Raw genomic sequence first — 21,828 nt, 5'->3', positions numbered from 1 at the left:
AAACAGAGACTAGGGTAGAATTTGTGAAACAAAAGAAGCAATCAAAGACTGTTTCTACTCCCAAAGAAACCAAGAGGAACCTTATCTTAAAATCCAGCTCCGATTATGAATCCAGAGACGAAATTTCTGTCTCCAAAGTCTTCAAGAAGAAACGGACTGACAAGCCAAAATCGACTAAGATGAAGATGATTAAGCATCTCTGTGCACCATTGGTTCCTCCACCAATACATGAGATCCCCACCATCAAGCTCAAAGGCATTCAGATTCGCTGAACCCAACATTGAATCATCCTTCTCCGGAGTTCCAATCCTTCATCCCACAAACAAGGGAAAGAATATTCTAATTGAAGAACCGCCAAAGACTAACTCAATTCATATCGCTATCGTTTTTCACAGTGAACGAGTTAATGAAATTGTTCAGAAGAAAATGACGATGTTCGATCGATGGATTGAATTTCGTACAACCACCACCTTTGACTCATTAATTAAAACTGGTAAGATCAAAGCTGCTGCTAAGCTTGAGCGGTCCATCTTGGAATGGACAGAAACATCTGAAATACCAACCGCTTTGGGCCGTCGCGAGTTTTTAGAGATTCAGATGAAAGAAAGTGTTCTCCAAGCATTTATCCAGTTAAGACGAAACAACTTTGTTCCCACTTTTCCAACTGCAAAAAATGACTCAGCTGTCATCTCCCACTTTGAAATGGATGCTCTCTCGCTATCAATGATAGTTGCTCAGCTGAGGAAAGATCTTAAACTTCCAGTCGATGAAGCACAGAGTAAGCAGAACTCCAAACTCAAGCTGTACGAAGAATTAAGTTCTGCAACGTTGAAAGCACAATCCAAAGATCAGACTCACCCAACTTCTTCCTCTGGCCAGCAGACTAAATCAACCTCATCAGAAGTTACGATTGAAACCATTTCGGTAAGGGATGAGGAGAACACTTTACCTCCCTCTGAAAGGATCACAACGGAGGACATTCCCAGTGCTGAACAACAATTCCATCAGAATGTTCCAGACCTCCTATCTGTTTCGCACACAATCTCTAGCACTAATGCATCTGCTCAACCGCCTCCGGTTGGTTCTTCAGAGGCTCAAACTCTTTTTGTTGACGAGATAGTAAAATTTTTATCGAACTTTGATGAAGCTGCCACATTTAAAGAGAAATTCGATTTACCCAAAAACCTCTTTTACTGATGATAATCATCAAGCCGCTCTCCAAGAAATGTTGATGACTTCTCCCAAAGAGTTACAGGAAGCCGAGCTGACGACTTTATCAATGCCTACTCATTCTCCACCATCAACAAAACCAGATGAACCAGAAGTCACCGACTCTAAAACCTCTGCTTCGACTGAAGATATCAAACAAATCATTGAGAACATAATGGCTGAACTCCATGAGCCCGAGCCGTTAAAATGTGCTGGTAAAGCATCCTCTTCTCAACTGGTCTCTTTTAAGAACAAGTTATTATCTGATCAAGGTGAACCTGAAGAACAAGAATTCCTAGAAGAAAACTGCCAACAGGATATTCTGACCAGACTTATCACTATGGATCAATCCATTCTGGCTCTAAATCGAAAACAATTTGATCTAAAGGAGGCCTTTCAAACACTGAAGTCTGATCTCCGCAAAGATTTTTCCACCATGGAAAAAAGTGTTTCCCTCCGGCAGGATAGACATAATTCTGCACACCTTAACATGTGCCTTGGCCTATCGAAATAAATTACTCGTCTTCAAACAAACTTTGAACAACATATCGATGCCCAAGATGCTCAGCTTGCAGAAATTATGGCGTTCCTTGTTCATAGTGATGTCAAAAAAGGGGAAAGAGAGCGACAAAGAGGTAATTCAAGAAGCAGAATTATCTGTAATGAAAGAATTGCACGAGTTGAAAGTAAAGGAAGACAGGGCCAAACAGCAGAACAAAGTTCAGGTCAAAAGACACATTAAGTTGGTTATTTTGAAGATTGTAATTTCATCTACTTAATGAAATACAATATTTCTTTTTGCTCTTATATATCTCTTTAAATAATATTGTGTTATATAGTCTTCCAGCTGGGTTTTGTCATCACCAAAAAGGGAGAAATTGTTAAGAAATTATTATTACCCAAGAATTTTTGTGTATGAAAAAATTAAGACAACACTTCACTGTTTCGCGAAACAGCTGTATTTCATATATAGAACATGTATCAGTTCGACCTCCCAGCTCAGCATCAGGAATATATTTCAACCGACTAAAGCACAAGAAGTCTAACTGCTTGAATTTCAGACCGCTAGCAAATTCAACCGTCTGGATAAAAAGAAATTTGGACTTAAATGATCTTCCTCATAACCGGATCATTAAAGAGAGCTATTTATTGCTCATTTATTCAAAGACATTCTCTGACCGACTCTAGACATTCAAAGTGTTACACCGCCTCAAAATCAACTTATCTTTACACCAGTCCCAAGAATGATATGCATTTATGTCTATATCCCAGAAAAGGAAGATCAAATATGGAATACAAAGTTCTGATGCTGAAAACAGTTACCGTAAAAGGAACTCCTCAAGAAAAAAGTTTCAGAACTACGCTGAGCAAAAAGAACATTAAATGCGTCGATTGAAGAATAATTAATGCTCATAAAGACGTCAGCGACACATCCGTTCAGGGGCTCAGGTTAACGTTGCTTGTCCTTCCCGACCGTTAGGAAAATCGGCTATATTAACAGATAAGAATTAAAGATGAAAACACCGAAAAATATCACTTTATTCATAGCTGAAAATCATCATGAGATTGCATACTCTAAAGATCCAGAGCGCTATCAAAAGTCTACATGCTTCATCGCTCAATCAGCAGCGCTTTGAATAGAAATACACTCGATCATCTAAGGATCATCTTCGTGCTACATAAACCAAATTGTTTATTTATATAAGTAAACTTTTGGTTATTCGATTAAATCTTTGTGTCTAGTGAATGAAGTGTTCTTAAAATCCAGAAGTGTAAAGTGATCACTAAGAGTTCCAAAACAGGCAGTATGATAAGTCCTGATTGCAGTGGGCTGTTGCAAAAAGTTTGTAAAGCCAAAGTCTTTTAGTGAAATCCTTCCGGAAGAAATAGAAGGGGTGAAGTAGGAGTATTCAATCTCCGAACATCCATGAAAACCTTGTGTCGTTTTATTTCTTGCAAGCACTTACTTTTTCAGCCTCAACTTGTTGTTAAGCCTGTTAACGTGTTTAAGCTGTCATTGAAAATTGTGAACCGTTTTCCGCACTTAATAGTGTCTAACATTTCCAACCGTTTGAGAATAATTTTCAACCGCCTCAAAAAAAGTTGAAATCAACGTTTTAAAAGAGAAGATTTTGAAAGAGTTCATTCACCCCCCCTCTAAACTCTTTATCGATCCCAACAAGTGGTATCAGAGCGGGGTTTTCTCAAACACTGATATCTTTTAAATACTTATGGCATCTTTCAACAAAATTCTTACGTTTTATAAAGAAGATTATGATGATTGAAAAATTCGTATGCAGGCACATCTAACAATCTCCCACTTACCCTAGAGCCAACTACCCATAAACTTTAATCTCATTGCTTCGTGATGCTTCTCAAACAATGGTCCTGGCAAGGGCTTTGTAAGTGGATCAGCAACATTATCTGCAGAAGGGACTCTTTCGACGGATATATCTCCTCTTCCAACAATCTCCCGGATGATGTGGAACTTCCTTAATACATGTTTGGATCGCTGATGAGACCTTGGTTCTTTTGCTTGCGCAACATCACCAGTGTTGTCGCAGTACACCGGGACTGGATCAACTCCATTTGGAATAACGCCCAACTCTTGGACAAAATTCCTCATCCAAACTGCCTCTTTGCCTGCAACAAATGCATCAATGTATTCAGTTTCAGTGGTGGAATCCGCAACAGTGTCAAATTCTGGAACCTTTTCAAGAGACACCCGCACCGTTTAGAATGAATACAAAACCAGATGTCGATTTCGAATCATGTATGTCACATTGGAAGCTAGAATTAGTATAGCCTTTCAATTTCAATCCTCCATCCCCATAGAACATGAATAAGTTTTTAGTCCTTCTTAAGTACTTAAGAATATCTTTCACGGCCTTCCAATTTCATTGGACCAGGGTTCACGTGATATCTGCTTGTAACACTCAGAGCGTAAGGAACATCAGGACGTGTCAATATAATATCATACATGATACTACCTATGGCTGACGCATATGGAATACGTGTCATCATCTCTATCTCTTCATCAGTTTTGGGACAATAGCTTTAGATAGAGTAACACCATGACACATTGGTAAGTATCCTCTTTCGGACTCTTCCATAGAGAATCGTTTAAAATCATATCGATATAAGTGGCTTGGGTGAGCCCCAACATCCTTTTTTTTATCTATCTCTATAGATTTGAATTCTAAATACATAGGATGCTTCATCCATGTCTTTCATGGATAATTTACTTGTTAACCATACTTTAGTTGATTGCAGTAATCCTACATCATCGCTAATGAGTAGGATGTCATTAACATAAAGTACTAGGAATGTCATTTCACTCCCACTACCTTTCTTGTTCACGCATGGTTCCTCAGGATTTTTAGCGAAACCAAATTCCTTGATAGTGCTACCAAGTCTGAGGTTCCAATTCCTTGATGCCGGCTTGAGACCATATATTGATATCTGATGTTTGCATACCTTATGCTCACTTCCTACTGATATATATCCCTCAGGCTGAGGCATATAAATTTTTTATTGGATGTCTCCATTGAAGAATGCAGTCTTTACATCCATTTTTCATATCTCATAGTCATACTATGCTACTATGGCTAGTAGTATTACGAAGGATTTAAACATAGAAACTGATGAAAAAGTTTCCTCATAGTCAATTCCTTGTCTTTGAGTATAACCTTTTGCAACTAGTCTTGCTTTGAAGGTCAATACCTTCCCATCTGCCACAAGCTTTCTTTTGTAGATCCATTTGCATCATAAGGGAATGATTCCCTCAAGTGGATCCACCAATGTCCAGAATTAGTTTGAATACGTAGAGTCAATTTCAGACTGCATGGCTTCAAGCCAATTGGTTGAATCAGTATCATATATTGCTTCTTTGAAGTTCATTGGATCACATACAACACAAGGCTCATCACGGCCTTGTTCATGAAGAAGCGTGTATCTCGCAGGTGGTCTGATAACCCTATCAGACCTTCTAGGAGTGTGTACTTCAACTACTGGTTGTTGGGGATTAGGTTCAACTTCTATATTTGAGGGAGTATCGTGAATTTCTTCAAGTTCTATCATCTTGCCTTTTCTATCTAATAGAAAGTCTCTTTCCAAAAAGATGGCGTTTCTTGAAACAAACACTTTTGTTTCATTGGGGGTGATAGAAATAATATCCAACATAATTCTTTGGATATCCTACAAAGTAGCACAAAGTGAATCTACTATCTAATTTGTCTCCCACTGTCTGCTTCACATAAGCAGGACATCTCCATATTCTCAAATAAGAATATTTGGGAGTTTTTCCCATCCATATATCATATGGTGTTTTATCCACTGCTTTAGTATGGATATTATTCAACAACATTGCCGTAGTTTCAAGCGCAAATCCACAAAACGATATAGGCAATTCACTGAATCCCATCATGGATCGAACCATGTCAATCAAGGTTCGATTACGACGATCAGAAACACCATTCAATTGTAGTGTTGCTGGTGGAGTCCACTGTGAGAAAATCTCATTCTCTTTTAGATAACCCAAAAATTCAGCACTCAAGTATTCTCCACCTCGATCAGCTCGAAGTGTCGTAATACTCCTTTCCAGTTGTTTTTCTGCTTCAGATCTGAATTATTTGAACTTTTCAAATGCTTCAGATTTGTGTTTCATCAAATAAACATACACATACCTCGAATGGTCATCAGTAAAGGTAATGAAGTAGGATTGCCCATATTTAATGCAGACAATTAGCGGGCCACAAACATCTGTGTGGATCAAATACAGTAGACCATGTGCACGTTCCACGTTTCCATTGAATGGACTCTTGGTCATTTTTTCTTTTAGATAGGACTTACAAGTCAGTAGAAAATTTACGTCTGACAAGTCAAACATGCCTTCTCCCACTACTTTGTGCATCATTCTTTGAGAAATATGACATAGTCTAGCGTGCCATATTTGTTCGGGATTTGGATCATCTAACTTTTTTGTTGTTGTTGAAATCCAGTTTACTTGGACATTCACTTATCATTTCTAGAACATTTCTGGCGCATATAATTTCTTATGTCCAGACTTCTTGCATTCAAATAAATATGTTCTGATTATCGGGCTTTGTAGGCCTTTTAAATGTCCTTCAGAGTTTGCCTCTTACTGGGTTTTTTTTTTCTTGTGAGGGGCAGAAAATTTCTTTCCCTTAGTTTGTGGGCCATTTTTCGTCCAGACGAGAGGCCTATTAGAAAAACAATATTTTTCTGTTTTATGGTGATCTCATAAGTCGTAAGCGTATTGACTAGCTATTCAAGGCTATCATTTATCTCATTCAAATAGAAATAACCCCGTCAAATGAGGAAGAGAAAGACAACAAATTGATGTTATAAAGTAACTCATCAGGAAACACATATTCCAGGCCCACCACATTATCAATAAGCCCAGTAATATGTACACCAAGCTTATGGTCAGAGCCCCATCTTGCATGTGTGTAGTCATGAGCTCCTTGAAAGTGGTGTCCATCATTGTATAAGTTTCATGTACCATGCAACTCTTGCACGTGCATTTGAATGTCAGAAGCATTCAGCATTTCTTCAAACTGTCCCTACAGTTCATTTGACATAGAAGCGAGATGTTACATTTTAGCTTGCATACTACGATCCTACCATCTTGCATGCTTTGTCAGTTCAGCAGAATTGACATTAATGTGTATGCAAATTTCTCCGAATTCAGAACAATTTCCCAACTAGTCTTGAAAATTAAGTTTGGTTAGCTTGTTAATAAAAGAAATGGATTACGTTACGAAATCGAAAATATACTGATATGAAAACAGAATAATGATTATTGATTATTTTAAAATAATTTTAAGATATAAAATATGGATTTTTATTTTATAATTTCCCCTCCCACTATTTTGACATTTCCACATCTCTCTAATGTAAAAGAGAAAATAGTATTTCCTAAGTGGGCACGTAGAGCCCAATTAGACAATTATAATCCCGAATAATATCAACCAATTAAAATTTCTAAAAGGTAGAATCCAATTGAATCTCAATACAACCTCCGCGTGTTTCGCCTCACGTTTAAAAAGGACCCAATAATATGACGCCGTTTATTTTCACGTGTCAAACCGACCCATTAATATTGAATTGTAATGAATGATCTCCATGAGTTCCCCCAATAATATGAGCTTATTCATGAGAGTTCTTCTCAATTCACATCATATGTCCGGTGGAAGTTACAGCTTTCCGGAGTTCAGGCCTCCCAATAATATGGGCCAGACACTCTCCGCGGATAGCATTTAACATGCAACCACGGTTGATGGAAGGTAAGAATAAATTAAACTCTTTTTAATTTTACTTTTGTAGTTTGAAATAAATTTTGAATCTTATTCAAAATGAGGATTTTAATTTTAAAACTGTCTCAACATTTTAATTTAAAATCGCGTGCCATAAGTTTATATGTTTGTCGGATTCATGTAACTATATTATTTAATAATTTACATACATGCATACTACTATATATCGCATATTTATCATGATATGACATTCAACAATAAATAAGGATGATCGATCCTCAACACTATTAGATCCATGTGAGCCAGACATGGATCCAGGCCCAAAAATTTAGGTGAATGCAGGGATGCAAATGCAACTTATTACAAGAGCTTCAAATATTTTACATGTCTTTATCTTGTGTATCAGGCCCACCATCTTCCAGTCTTGATTTCCCACTATTTCTAATAATTACATTTAAATAGTCATGACACATAAGGGATACATCTCATGGGGTGTGAACGGGCCATAAACTAGGTCCACTTTAATAATATCAAATATTAACACAATGAATAAAACAGTAAAATATCATAACATATACTTAACACATTGGTCAAAACTCTCGATCATCCTTCATTGATTTAATATCAAATATTAACATCAATTAATTAAACAAATTTAATTAATTGATAAATCATGTATCTAATAATTTTATTACTAACCACCACAATTATTAAAGAATTTAATAAATTAAATAAACACATATATATAATTTCCAATTAATTCAATTATAATTGATTTATTGTAAAACTCATTTTTACTATAAATAATTAAAATCATATTCTAATTATTTATTTTACAAGAAAATTAGTAATTTTGCAAAAATTATTTAATATTTTTCAAAAGAAAAATTGAACCAATTTTCATAAAATATAGATTTTGTCCGAAGTTCTGAAAAATCAAAAAATCGCACCCTAGACCCAAAAAATTTAAGCTCATCAATTAGCACAGTGCCCAAGACATTCCCGGGCAACCGCCTGTGCTGCCCGCTACCCGATAATTTCTGCCCGCTGCACGTTCTCTGCGCGCTGGCGTGCGGATGGCACGCATGAGCTGCACGCTGGGCAAATTCGATTTTTTTTAATTTCTGATAAAATTAAAATTTTTATTGTGCATCAATTTTCTGAAAAAAATTTTGTGTGGTTAAAAATATTATTCAACATGATTAAGAACCATATGATATAGAGAACCTAGCTCTGATACCACTGTCGTGAATCGTGTTTTCTCATGTCCAAATGTAGTGGAAGTTTTAAAAATTTTTAAATCTTGACATTTAGATATTTTTTTGAGCACTCGTATGGTTTTAATAAATAAATATTCATAGGATGTTTAGTATACACCTTTATTGAACAATTTTCACTTGGCTCCAACTACTCCGGTATAAGCGAACATAGCTCTTATTGTATATCCCTATGAACTTTCTTCAAACCTTTTTTCTTCAATCTAATAATCCGGTCCACGACTGGATTAGTTGTGAGGTCCGTGCTCTTAATTAATATTTAATTACAAAACAACAAGGATTAATTGATGTAAACAGCGAAAACAACTTTAAAATGTTCATTTGGGCCTACAAAAATTTCGGCATGACCTCCCCGTAAGTAAAACATCCCAACAAATTCAAAACACAACAACTATCAATATACGTTCGAAAATAAAATCAAGTTCACAATCAATCAAACAAATATCCTATAGTCGCACTAACCACAACTAGACACAACTGACCACAAATAAAATCCAAAACAACATAAAAACATCACCATACATCTACACAGGACATCTCCCTGGCAAATGTATCAAATTAATATAATATATATATCTGGGAACTCTAACACAAACCAGCTGATACTGGGTACCACTCGCTGACGCTCCACCAGACGCGTCAAATCCCCTGGAATGACCTGCTATGGAATCAAAAACAACCACACCATAAAAAGAAAACAGGGGTCGGACCTCAGTACGACAAACTAGTAAAATTACGACATAAATAAAAGACATGTAATAATATAAAGTAAATGCAATGATATGCGATGCATGAATGGTAACAATGGAACAACGGATACCAAACGGAGTCCAAACAAATAGCAACATCAACAGTAACAGTGGCCACCTGTGCCAGGAACGCAACATCAAATCGCCGCTCGTCCATGCACGTAACATCGGGAATGCGAGTAGCTAAGTCGCTCGTCCCTAGCTTGTCATCTGGGAATGTGGCTAATTCTAACCCACTCGTCGCTCTGATGACTCAATATATCTCAACAGAATCAACATAAATCACCGTCAAAGGAGTCAAGGCTCAATATGTTATGTCAATACAATTAATTCATCTGGATAAGCATTCAAGGCACATAATAGCAAACTACATTCACTGAATATTCTTACACGTCAATATAAGCATCATAATGATATAGGTTTTAGCATACCTCAACTACAACTTACAATATCACAGTAATTTCTTGAGGACTTTCTGATGAACTCGCCCAATGATATAACCTACAATATAAATTAGCTATATACTTCAATATACTGCATTTTAACCGAATAAAACAAATTAAATTGGCTCGGTTAAAATTCAAATTCCGGGCAGCCTATAAAACCCATTTAAAATCTGAAATTTCAAGCTTAATACCTCAAGAATCAAGGCTTAAACGCACAATGGTGATCTCGCAGAGGTGGTTCGTCGGAAAATGACGCCGGAATTACTGCTCATGGTCAGAAAACAAGTTGGATAATAGGGAAAAGATTAATAATTCACTTATATAAAATAATCCACCAAAAATAACTAAGAATCGAAGTCAAAACCTTACCTAAAACAGATCAAATCTCACACGTACATTTGCTGGAAAACAAGTCGATCGAGCTCAATAACTTCTGATTCATGGCAGGAAAAAAACTAATAGACTGGACAAAGAAGGTTGCTGAGTTGCGCTACTCTTTCGGCTGCTGAAGACGCTACGCGAGGACATCATAAAACAGAAGGGAGAGGCGACAGGGTGCAAGGCAGGGGAAAGCTTCCTTTCTGGATTTGAGCGATCTATTGGTTCTTCTATCAAATGGGTTTAAGTAATTAAATGGAAATGGGATGGGCCCAAAATGGTTATTGGGCTCTCACATTCTCTCCCACTAATAAAAGATTTCTTCCTCGAAATCTAACATACACAACACTGATATCCAAAATATTACGACTGATAATACATAGGAAATTCTTAATACATCGCGTAATTCATTACATTCTCAAACAAATGAGGTCCATTCTTGTCGCATCTTTGCATCTAATTCCCATGTAGATTCTTCCCTTCTATGTCTACTCCATTGTACCTAAAACCAATGGAATCATCTTGCTCCTGAGTTGTTTTTCCTTGCGGTCCAAAATTTGTACTGGATGTTCAACATAGCTAAGGGAACTGTCCAACTCCACATCCTCGACATTCAAGATATGAGATGGATCTGGCTCATACTTCTGAAACATAGATAAATGAAACACATTATGTATCAAAGACAAACTCGACGGCAAGTCTAAACGATAAGACAATGTGCCAATCATCTCAACAATCACATAGGGACAGATATAACGCGGAGCTAACTTACCTTTATGTCCAAATCTCATAGTACCTTGGAATGGTGATACTTTCAAGAAAATATAATTACCCACTTGGAACTCTCAAGGTCTCACTACTATAAAAATGCAAAATGACAACAGATAAAGTCGTAAGCCATTTAAAACTGTTGTAACTGAGGGTATTGTTGAAAGTGCGGTAAACTGAAAACGGTTTAAAATCATTGTCTTTTCTATCATTTGCGACAAATTAGTGCATTAGCGACGGATTTTACCGTCTAAAATTAGCGCGACGGTTTACTGAAAAACCGTCGCAAAAATTAGCGACGGGTTTTTATAGAGTCCATCGCTACTTTTAGCGACGGTTTAACATGATGTCCGTCACTAATTTTTTCAGTAAAATAAAAAAATTACTTCTAATAATTTAATAAATCTAAAAAAAACTTATGTTAACAATATTCATGATTCAAAATAACATTTAAAAATTTACAAAAAATTGAAGCAAAAAAATTTACCCTAAATCGAGACTAAAATATTCTAAGAGTGAAAAATTTTAAGTGTTGCGAAGTGGTGTGGAGGAAGATGGACCAAAAATACGAATATTTATAGATAATTTGCGACAATTTTTGGTGAAATCGTCGCTATTAGCGATGATAATTTGATAAACCGTAGGTTAAACAAACACCGTCACTAATTAATCTGTCGCAATTAGTGACGGTTAAGCAAAAACTGTCGCTATTAGCGGAAGATTTTATATTAAACCGTCGCTAATTTAAAAAATACGACAATTTTGTTTAAAACCGTCGTAATTTAAAATTTGTGACAATTTTGGTGAAACCGTCGCTAAATTTAGCGATGGTTTTGCTGGCAACAATTCAATAAAACCGTTGTTGTTTGTCCAAAAAACACGCTAATCGACAACGGTTTTCTCGATTGTCCAAAACACACGCTAATAGACAACGGTTTATAGAACCGTTGTCTTTCCAAAAGACAACGTTTTTCTAAAAACCGTTGTCGTTTGCTTAAAAAAACGCTATACGACAATGGTTTTCACTAAAACCTTTGTTAAAAAATTTAAGCAAAACCGTCGCTAAATATAGCAACAATTTAAACAAAATCGTTGTTGTTTGTCCAAAAAACACGTTAATCCACAACGGTTTTCTAAAATCGTTTTTGTTTATCCAAAAGAACACGCTAATAGACAACGGTTTATAAATTCGTTATCTTTGACCCCAAAAAACGCTAACTGTTGTCTTTGACCCCAAAAAAGGCTAAAAGACAACGGTTTAATAGACAACGGTTTATAAAATCGTTATCTTTGACCCCAAAAAAACGCTAACTGTTGTCTTTGACCCCAAAAAAAGGCCTAAAAGACAACGGTTTTCTAAAAAGCGTTGTCTTTTAGCGTTTTTTTGGAGGTCAAAGAGAAAATAATTGTCTTTTAGCGTTTTTTTGGAGGTCAAAGACAACGATTTTTAGGCAGGGAAAAAGGTTCCTTTCAGGATTTGAGCGATCTGCAGCTTCTTCTATCAAATGGGTTTAAGTAATTAAATGGAAATGGGCTGGGCCCAAAATGGTTATTAGGCTCTCACATTACTTGTTCCTCTTCCAACTTGCACTAGAAAGTATAGAAGGATTTTACGTTGAGACGGTGACCGAAAACAAGAAGAATGGGAGAAGGTGTTTTTCGAATATCCCTTGGCTTGGAGGCTAGGGTTTTGAAAATTGAGAGTGAATTATTGTGTTTAACCCTAAGCCTAATATACATATATATAAGTTTAGGGTCCATTAATTAAATTAAATACTTAATGGGCTCAATCAATTAATTATTCTAGTCCAACTAGTTTTATTAATTAATTATTCTTTTAAAATCCAATTAAGAACCTTAATAATATGTATGTTGGTCTTGTACTCCTTCAAGCCCTTTATATATATACCCATTACATTTAATTTAAATCCTTTATTAATTCAACGTTTGAATTTAATATTTAAACTATAAATTCAGCATCTTGAATTTATCACCTCCAAAATTTAAAATTCATAAATTCAACTCCTTGAATTTATTATCTCAATATTTTATATAAATTCAACTCCTTGAATTTTCAATATTTTATATAAGTTCATATTTTATATAAATTCAACTCTTTGAATTTTCAATATTTTATATAAGTTCAACTCCTTGAATTTATTATCTCAACTGGGGACAAAATTATCCAGTACTTGTGTGACCCTCAATGGTTCAGGGATACAGCTAGCCATATATGTTCACAACTCTTTGTGATTCAGGACATAATCCTTTATTTGGGCTTACACTAATTTGCCTCATTCTATACATCAACAATTGATCATGAGAATGTCAGAAATCACATTTCTGATTAAACCCATCAAATCATGATAAGAGCTTCTAGTAGCATCGCCCCATGATTCCCTAGGTATCACCGATAGTGCCTATAAGAACCATTCGATTATGATTAACGTACAGTAAGATCTCTTCATCTCATGTATCGTGAATCGAATTTGTATCCATTGGTTCATCGAGTGTTGCATAAGAATTCGATAACTATGTGACACATATTTGATAATAAATAGTGGCATCGTATGTACAATTGGAGAACTCCTTCTCTAACGTATATCATACTCTAGCCATATATTTCATGCACTATTATTTCATCAGATCACAGAGGATATCCACACTCGTAGGTGAGCGGTGAATTCTTGACTACAATGCACTGGCTCCTACATGCGTCACAACTATACCCAATCTCTCCACCTGATGACCCCTCATGGAGTCGGTAAACGAGTCAAAGCACAACCCTAGTATATAGAGCCTCAGTGTTGTCCCGGGACGTAAGGACTAATGGTGTACAATCATATCGACGGACTTATCTTCTCGATGAATGATAACCACGTGGAAAGTACTAGGAAGGGTAGTTCGATATAATCATCATATGACTACACATCTGCCTGTTTGGACATATCTATGCCCTTACCAAGAAACGTGGTACACAATATCACATATGCTAGTCTCGAGCTCAAGCGACCTTTATCCATGTTTTAGGCGGCTGAATCGACTAGGAACGAATTTAGATTATACAGTGTTTACAAATGAGTTTCAACATCGAATTACGATTCATTTGTATTAAAATATAATCAAGTTATTTATCTATGTTGATTATATGGGTATACAGATAAAGAAATAACAAACCATGAAATAATGAATTACATTAAAATAAAGATTGTTTATTACAACTGAGCCAATAAATTATCTAACCAACAGTAGGCTTACATAACATCTACTCTCATATCACAAGTTATAACGTTTGGTAAAAAAGATATAGATAATACATATAAGAATAAACAAGGTCATAAAAATACAATCAAACCAGTTCAATTATAATTTTTTCAATTCTACGAGTGTTCTCATCTATTTTGACTCAGCAAATTCTCGCTCAATGTATATAACCATGTCATTTTAAGAACTTCATTTTACATTTTACAGCAAAGTATGCCTTAACAAGATCCGTTGTTGAAAATGTTTTTTCTGCAGTGATACTCACGGGAAATTTAGGGTCCGATCCACGCAAGCGTCACTAATCCAGACACGGGCTCCAAAATTACCCTGGGCCTGAAATCACAAATAAGACCGTTAGGAGGAGGCCAGGAGGGTATCCTGGCGTAGCCCCTCCGACGCTCAAGTTAGAGACTGAGGATATATGGGGGGAGCAGCTAAGGGCGCTGCTGAAAATAATATAGTGAATAGCTTAACTGAAAAATCAAACCTGGTATTTATAGGAGAATACCTGGGCCCTTGGTGGGCTTGTTTTCCACTTGGGCTAGGGATGAGCCAAGAGTAGTGGGCCCATCCATGTCTTCCATCTGGGCTAGGCCCATCTATGGGGTATCACCAGTCTCCCCCTCCCGAGTCGAACTGAATCGTAGGTTCAAAGTTCGATTAGTTGTGTTGTCCTTGGTTTATCGGCGACGAGGACGTACCGTAACAGAAAAATTTATTTCGTTTGTCGTTAACGAATGATGCTTACCGCTGCGAAAATTACGGGGATCGACCTGCCCGATCAGGTCATGGGGGTGTGGGGGCAACGCCCCCATAATTTTTTCAGAAATAAGCACTCGCAAGGGTGATGCCGTGCATTTTTCCTGCCGTTCTTCAGTCTCCCAAGATTTGGAAACAAATCAAATCGCAATCCTGCTCTGAAAGGAAAAGATATCAAATCAAATCACAATCTTGGTAAGATTTGTGCTCCCCCTATAAATATAGGCTCCTTCCGCACTCCAATCCTCACTTCTCCCTGGAAAATTTTCTCTGCCCTCGCACCCACACCGGCTCGCGCCCCAGCACACACGCCGGCTCGCCACGCTGTCCTCGTCGAGCCGCAAGCCATTGCCTCGCTTGCGCGCCTCGCCATGCCAGCCCCCACCATCTGCGCGCTAGCCCCAACGCGAGCTCGCCCTGCCCCTGCGGGTCTGCTCGCCCAAGCGCGCCACGCCACGCCATGCTCCAGCGTCCGAGTACCTGAGCATCCCTGTGCTCGCCCGCGCACCGCCACGCTCGCCCGAGCGTCCAAGCATCCACGCTCGCCCGAGCATCCCTACGCTCGCCCGCGCATCGCCACGCCCGCCCCCACGTCTGAGCACCCGAGCACCGACGCTCGCTCGTACACCGCCACGTTCGCCCGATCGCCCACGCTCGCCCGAGCGCCCCCGCACAGCCCGATCGCCCACGCTCACCCAGCGCCCCCAGCTCGCCCAACGCCTGCTCGCCCGAGCGTCCAAGCATCCACGCTCGCCCGAGCATCCCTACGCTCGCCCGCGCATCGCCACGCCCGCCCCCACGTCTGAGCACCCGAGCACCGACGCTCGCCCGTACACCGCCACGTTCACCCGAGCGTCCGAGCACCCACGTTCGCCCAATCTCCCACGCTCGCCCGAGCGTCCCCGCACAGCCCGATCGCCCACGCTCGCCCAGCGCCCCCAGCTCGCCCAACGCCTGCTCGCCCGAGCCCTCAGCACGCCTCACCAGCGCGCCCCCGCCGCGCATCGCCTTCGCCGAGCGCCCAGCGCGCATGCTCGCCAGCGTACACGCTCGCCCAGCGACAGCGCCACGCTCACCCTCGCCCTCCGCCGCGTGCTCGCCCACGCCGTGCCACGCTCGCCCGAGCGTCATACGTTCGCCCATCACCCGAGCACCAGCTCGCCCGTCGCCCTTGCGCGCCATCCCTCACGTGCCATAACGCACCTCGCTCGGCCATCCTTGCGATTCTATTGCTTTGAGTATTTTCCCCTGCCTCATCCGGGTCAGTTCCCTCCTCTTCCTGTTTGATTATCCTTAGCACTTATGTCTTCTTCCGATTCCGATTCCGAGTCTAGTTCTTCGAGTGGTTCTTAGAGGTTTAGCGAGTCTAGCGAGTTCAGCAAGTCTAGCAGGTCTAGCAGGTCCAGCGAGTCTAGCCAGGGTAGGACTTCCCTAGCTGATCCTGATTTTACCCTTGATCCTCCTGAGAAGGAAGTCACCGCTCATAGTCGTCCGGGTAAGGAAGTTCGTCACGTGACCCAACAAATGAACATATCTGAGGCAGATAACTTATGGTATGGTCACTTGTCATCCCACATTCCTCCTGGTAGTGAGTCAAAAATTAGGACTCTGTGGCACATTCCTTCCTCCCACCAGATCATCATTCCTGGCCCAAAGGACCGACCTTATCTAGCCCCTAAGGGCTATTATACCTTTTTTCAGCATCATTTTGATGCCGGCCTTCGTTCCCCCTTGTGTGATTTCTTTCAAGAATTAAGCAAGTACTATCAGGTGCACTTAGGTTTACTCACGCCTAATGCCTTCCGTTTGATAAGCTGTTTCGCTGTGTTATTCAGAGCTTTAGGCCTCCCTTTGAATTGCACCACTTTTTCCTACTTCTTAGTTTTGTCCAGGTCAAAAGATGGACCTTTCTATGTAACCTCCCGGTCTAGCCACAAACTGTTCGATGGGGCCCCCAGTCATGTGAAGGACTTGGAAAAAATACTTCTTCTTTGTACAGCCACCCAAAGAATTGACTTGCTTTACCGATTGGTACCCTGTCTTCACTAAACCCAAACTTTCCAAGAGTTATAAGAAAGATGAGGAGTACCTGCAGATAATGAGTGTACTAGGAGATCGATGCTTTAACATTCCCAAACTTCTATCTGAGGATCTCTTATGTCATGCTGGGTTATGTCCCGCTAAAATTAAGCTGAAGGAGAATGCTGGTAGATATTCTCATCTGTCCATACTTCTTGTTTTTCTTTTATTTATTATGTTACTTGATAACATTCTCATTTGGTTCCTTGTCTCTGCTTGCAGGTACTAGAGTCATGAACGCCCTATTTCTCCGTGAACTTTCCAAGACAAAGGCCGGGGGTTCTTCGTCAGCTTCCCAGAAATCCATTACCCCGGCAGTCACGATGGGCCCAAAGGGAGATTGTTCTGCTGCTGAGAAAAAGAAAACAGGTTCCTGTTCTACTACCGCGAAGAAGCCTGCTAGCTCCCCTAGCTCCCCTACTGCTCCCTACTGCTGCGAAGAAGAAGAAGGCAGGCTCCTCCTCCTCCGCCTCAGAGCAAGCCTCCTCGCCACCTCCTCGCGCCAAGTCCCCTCCTCCGTCTGGTAAGCAAAATGCATCCACTGATCTTAGCCCGTCAGCCCCTCAGCATGGCAAGCGCAAGATTTCTGAGATTTCTGTCGTATCGGTCTCTTCTCCAGAGGGGTCCGAGCCCGATGAGGGGCCTCCCCTCGCATCGGCGGTGCATCCTCTATACACTTCGGATTCGGCCATCGTGGGGCGGGGTCCTACTCCTCTGGCTCAGAAGATAATGTATCAGCTTCCTTCCGACGCCGATGCAGCGTTCATGGGTTCACTGGGGTGGTCAGACCTCCTCCGCCGGACATGCAGCAGTGTCATCGAGGTATACTTCTCCTTATAACCTTTAGATTGATGTTTAATATACATTTTATCTTCTTATCGTCTTTTCACCCTTGTCTACTTATGCAGGGCATGATGTACGTCGGCGAGTTGGCTGAGCGCGCTCACGCCGCTCGATCTGACTCTTGTCAAGAATTACGCGAGGTTCAGGCTCTCCGCGAACAGCTCCAGGCTACTATTGATGAGATGAAAGTGTCGCATGCCGAGGAGCTTTCGGAGTCCCAAGCTCAATTGTCGGAGTCCCAAGCTCAATTGTCGGAGTCCCAGATCCAGTGCGGCGAGCTCTCAAAACAGAAGCAGGAGTCTCAGCGGCTGATAGAGGATCAAGCTAAAGAGATCAAGAAGCTGAAGAAAGAATTAAAGAACTCACAGGCTGAGCTTAAAGACGCCAAGGCACGACATGTTGCAGAAGCCTCCTCCTTCAAAGAGGAATTTCTCAAATCCAAAGAATTTGTCGAGATCTGTGGCCCGAAAGCTTTTCACAACCTGGGGGTGGGTTTCGAGGGTGCAGTCGGCCTTTTCCATGCTCAGGGCTATCCTCCGCCAGGCGCCCCTACTGACTTTATCGACTTCGAGGGCTTCATATCGAGTCTCCCCCCCGATTCCTAGATTGAGCCCCTTTATTTATGTTATTTTCTGCATTTTTTTATTTTCCATAGGATTATGCGCCTTTTGGGACGTTTACATTTAATTATTTCCTTTTTCGCACTTTTGACATGTACGAACTCGTTTTATTTATGCAACCTTGAGTATTTTGCATTTGAATTTACTGCTTCTCACGAGTTTGTCTCTGAAACTATTAACCTGTTAGGGCAAATAAAATCATCACCCTCTAACTCCTCTGCTAGATCATACCTTAGCAGGAAAATAAAAATCAACCACCTTCCCTTGCTAACTCCTCTGCTCGGTGACAGGAAAATAGAAATTCACCATCTCCACCCTCTAACTCCTCTGCTAGGCGATGCCTTAGCAGGAAAATAGAAATCAACACCATCACCCTCTAACTCCTCTGCTAGGTGACACCTTAGCAGGAAAATAGAAATCAACACCATCACCCTCTAATTCCTCTGCTAGGTCATACCTTAGCAGGAAAATAAAAATCAACCACCTCCCCCTTCTAACTCCTCTGCTAGGTGACACCTTAGCAGGAAAATAGAAATTCACCATCACCCTCTAACTCCTCTGCTAGGTGACACCTTAGCAGGAAAATAGAAATCAACACCATCACCCTCTAACTCCTCTGCTAGGTGACACCTTAGCAGGAAAATAGAAATCAACACCATCACCCTCTAACTCCCTGCTAGGTCATACCTTAGCAGGAAAATAAAAATCAACACCATCACCCTCTACTCCTCTACTAGGCGATACCTTAGCTGGAAAATATAAATCAACATCATCACCCTCTAACTCCTCTACTAGGTCATACCTTAGCAGGAAAATAAAAATCAACCACCTCCCCCTTCTAACTCCTCTGCTAGGTGACACCTTAGCAGGAAAATAGAAATCAACACCATCACCCTCTAACTCCTCTGCTAGGTGACACCTTAGCAGGAAAATAAAAATCAACACCATCACCCTCTAACTCCTCTGCTAGGTCATACATTAGCAGGAAAATAAAAATCAACACCATCACTCTCTACTCCTCTACTAGGCGATACCTTAGCAGGAAAATAGAAATCAACATCATCACCCTCTAACTCCTCTGCTAGGTCATACCTTAGCAGGAAAATAAAAATCAACACCATTACCCTCTACTCCTCTACTAGGCGATGCCTTAGCAGGAAAATAGAAATTAACACCATCACCCTCTACTCCTCTACTAGGCGATGCCTTAGCAGGAAAATAGAAATCAACACCATCACCCTCTAACTCCTCTGCTAGGCGATACCTTAGCAGGAAAATAGAAATCAACACCATCACCCTCTAACTCCTTTGCTAGGCGATACCTTAGCAGGAAAATAGAAATCAACACCATCACCCTCTAACTCCTCTGCTAGGTCATACCTTAGCAGGAAAATAAAAATCAATACCATCACCCTCTACTCCTCTACTAGGCGATGCCTTAGCAGGAAAATAGAAATTAACACCATCACCCTCTACTCCTCTACTAGGACGATGCCTTAGCAGGAAAATAGAAATCAACACCATCACCCTCTAACTCCTCTGCTAGGTGACACCTTAGCAGGAAAATAGAAATCAACACCATCACCCTCTAACTCCTCTGCTAGGTGACACCTTAGCAGGAAAATAGAAATGTACCACCTCCACCCTCTGCTCCTCTACTAGGCGATGCCTTAGTAGGAAAATAGAAATTTTTTCTTCCTCACTCTGCTCCTCTACTAGGCGATGCCTTAGTAGGAAAATAAAATTTTTCACGTTGCTCCTCTACTAAGCGATGCCTTAGTAGGAAAATAAAATTTTTCACGCTGCTCCTCTACTAGGTGATACCTTAGTAGGAAAATAAAATTTTTCACGCTGCTCCTCTACTACGCGATACCTTAGTAGGAAAATAAAATCATGTTATCACTCTCACGATACCACAGCATTCATGAACTAAAAGGAAGAACTTGATTTTATTGAATTCCGATGGATTACACAAGAAAATTCAAGAAATAAAATACATCAATGACAGAATCAAGAATAATACTTCCTAAGGTGATGAGCATTCCAAGGCCTCTTCAAAGCTTTGCCTTGCGCATTCTCTAAGTAATAGGCTCCAGAGCTCAACCTCTCGACCACCTTGAAGGGACCCTCCCACTTTGGGTCCAATTTTCCCCTCTGCTCTTCTGGTACCTTCCTCAGGACCAAATCACCCACCTGAAAGTTTTTTTGCACGACTCTCCGATTATAAGACTGTGCAATGCGGTTCTTATAAGCTTCCAATTGAATGTTGGCAGCCTCCCTCTTTCCTTCCAAAAGATCAAGGTCAGTAGCGCGTCTCGCCCCATTGTCCTCGTCATAAAACATCACCCTTGCCGATTCCAACCCGATCTCAGCCGGGAGCACTGCTTCATTACCGTAGACCAAGCTGAAAGGAGTTTCTTTGGTTCCCTTTCTCGGAGTGGTTCGGTATGCCCATAAGACACTTGATAGCTCATCCACCCAATTGCCTTTGGCCTTGCCCAGTCGAACTTTCAGACCCTGTACTAGCGTCCGATTAGTCACCTCCACCTGACCATTACTCTGCGGGTAAGCTACAGAGGTAAAGACTTGTTGGATCTTCATCTCTTTACACCAAGCTTCGATTTTGGCTCCTTGGAGCTGTCTCCCATTATCGGATATCAGCCTCCTAGGTACCCCGTACCTGCATACTATACTTTTCCACAATAATTTCAGGACGTCGTTCTCAGCGATTCTGGCCAAAGGCTCTGCTTCCACCCACTTTGAAAAATAATCAACTGCTACCAGTAGGAATTTCTTTTGAGCTGGAGCTATAGGAAACGATCCCACAATATCCATTCCCCACTGGTCAAAGGGACATGCGGCCGTGACAGCTTTCATCATCGCGGCCAGCCGGTGATTCAAACGCGCATGACGTTGACAACTATCACAAGACATCACTAACTTTTGAGCATCATGCAGCACTGTGGGCCAAGAATAACCGGCGAGCAGCACCTTCCTCGCCAAGGCATATGCCCCCAAGTGATTTCCACAACATCCCTCATGAACTTCTCGGAGCACATAATCAGCCTCTTGGTAACTCAAACACCGAAGAAGCGGTCCTGCAAAAGATGTTCTAAACAACACTTCCCCAATCATTACATAACGCGAGCATTTCATCT

The 21,828-nt window shown here is 40.5% G+C and overlaps 1 protein-coding gene across 1 annotated transcript; it reads left to right on the top strand.

Moving 5' to 3' along the window:
* Positions 1–1,760: 1,760 nt before the first annotated feature.
* On the top strand, positions 1,761–18,668 carry LOC142532267 (uncharacterized). The gene is made up of 7 exons (XM_075638585.1): positions 1,761–1,934; positions 16,830–16,898; positions 16,964–17,020; positions 17,128–17,335; positions 17,430–17,576; positions 17,620–18,029; positions 18,116–18,668. The coding sequence occupies exons 1-7, from the start codon at positions 1,761–1,763 to the stop codon at positions 18,653–18,655; spliced, it is 1,605 nt and encodes a 534-aa protein (XP_075494700.1). The 3' UTR covers positions 18,656–18,668.
* The last annotated feature ends 3,160 nt before the right edge of the window (positions 18,669–21,828 follow it).

The sequence above is a fragment of the Primulina tabacum genome, chromosome 18, assembly GCF_025594145.1.
Source record: "Primulina tabacum isolate GXHZ01 chromosome 18, ASM2559414v2, whole genome shotgun sequence".
NCBI lineage: Eukaryota > Viridiplantae > Streptophyta > Magnoliopsida > Lamiales > Gesneriaceae > Primulina > Primulina tabacum.
This window is presented reverse-complemented; position numbering and strand designations above follow the sequence as displayed.

Excerpts from the sequence above, each read along its gene's own strand:
- LOC142532267 (XM_075638585.1), top strand. The coding sequence starts at position 1,761 with ATGCCCAAGATGCTCAGCTTGCAGAAATTATGGCGTTCCTTGTTCATA. Across the intron at positions 16,899-16,963 it reads AATTAAGCAAGTACTATCAG|AGCTTTAGGCCTCCCTTTGA; the intron begins GTGCACTTAGGT and ends TGTGTTATTCAG. Across the intron at positions 17,021-17,127 it reads TACTTCTTAGTTTTGTCCAG|CCACCCAAAGAATTGACTTG; the intron begins GTCAAAAGATGG and ends TTCTTTGTACAG.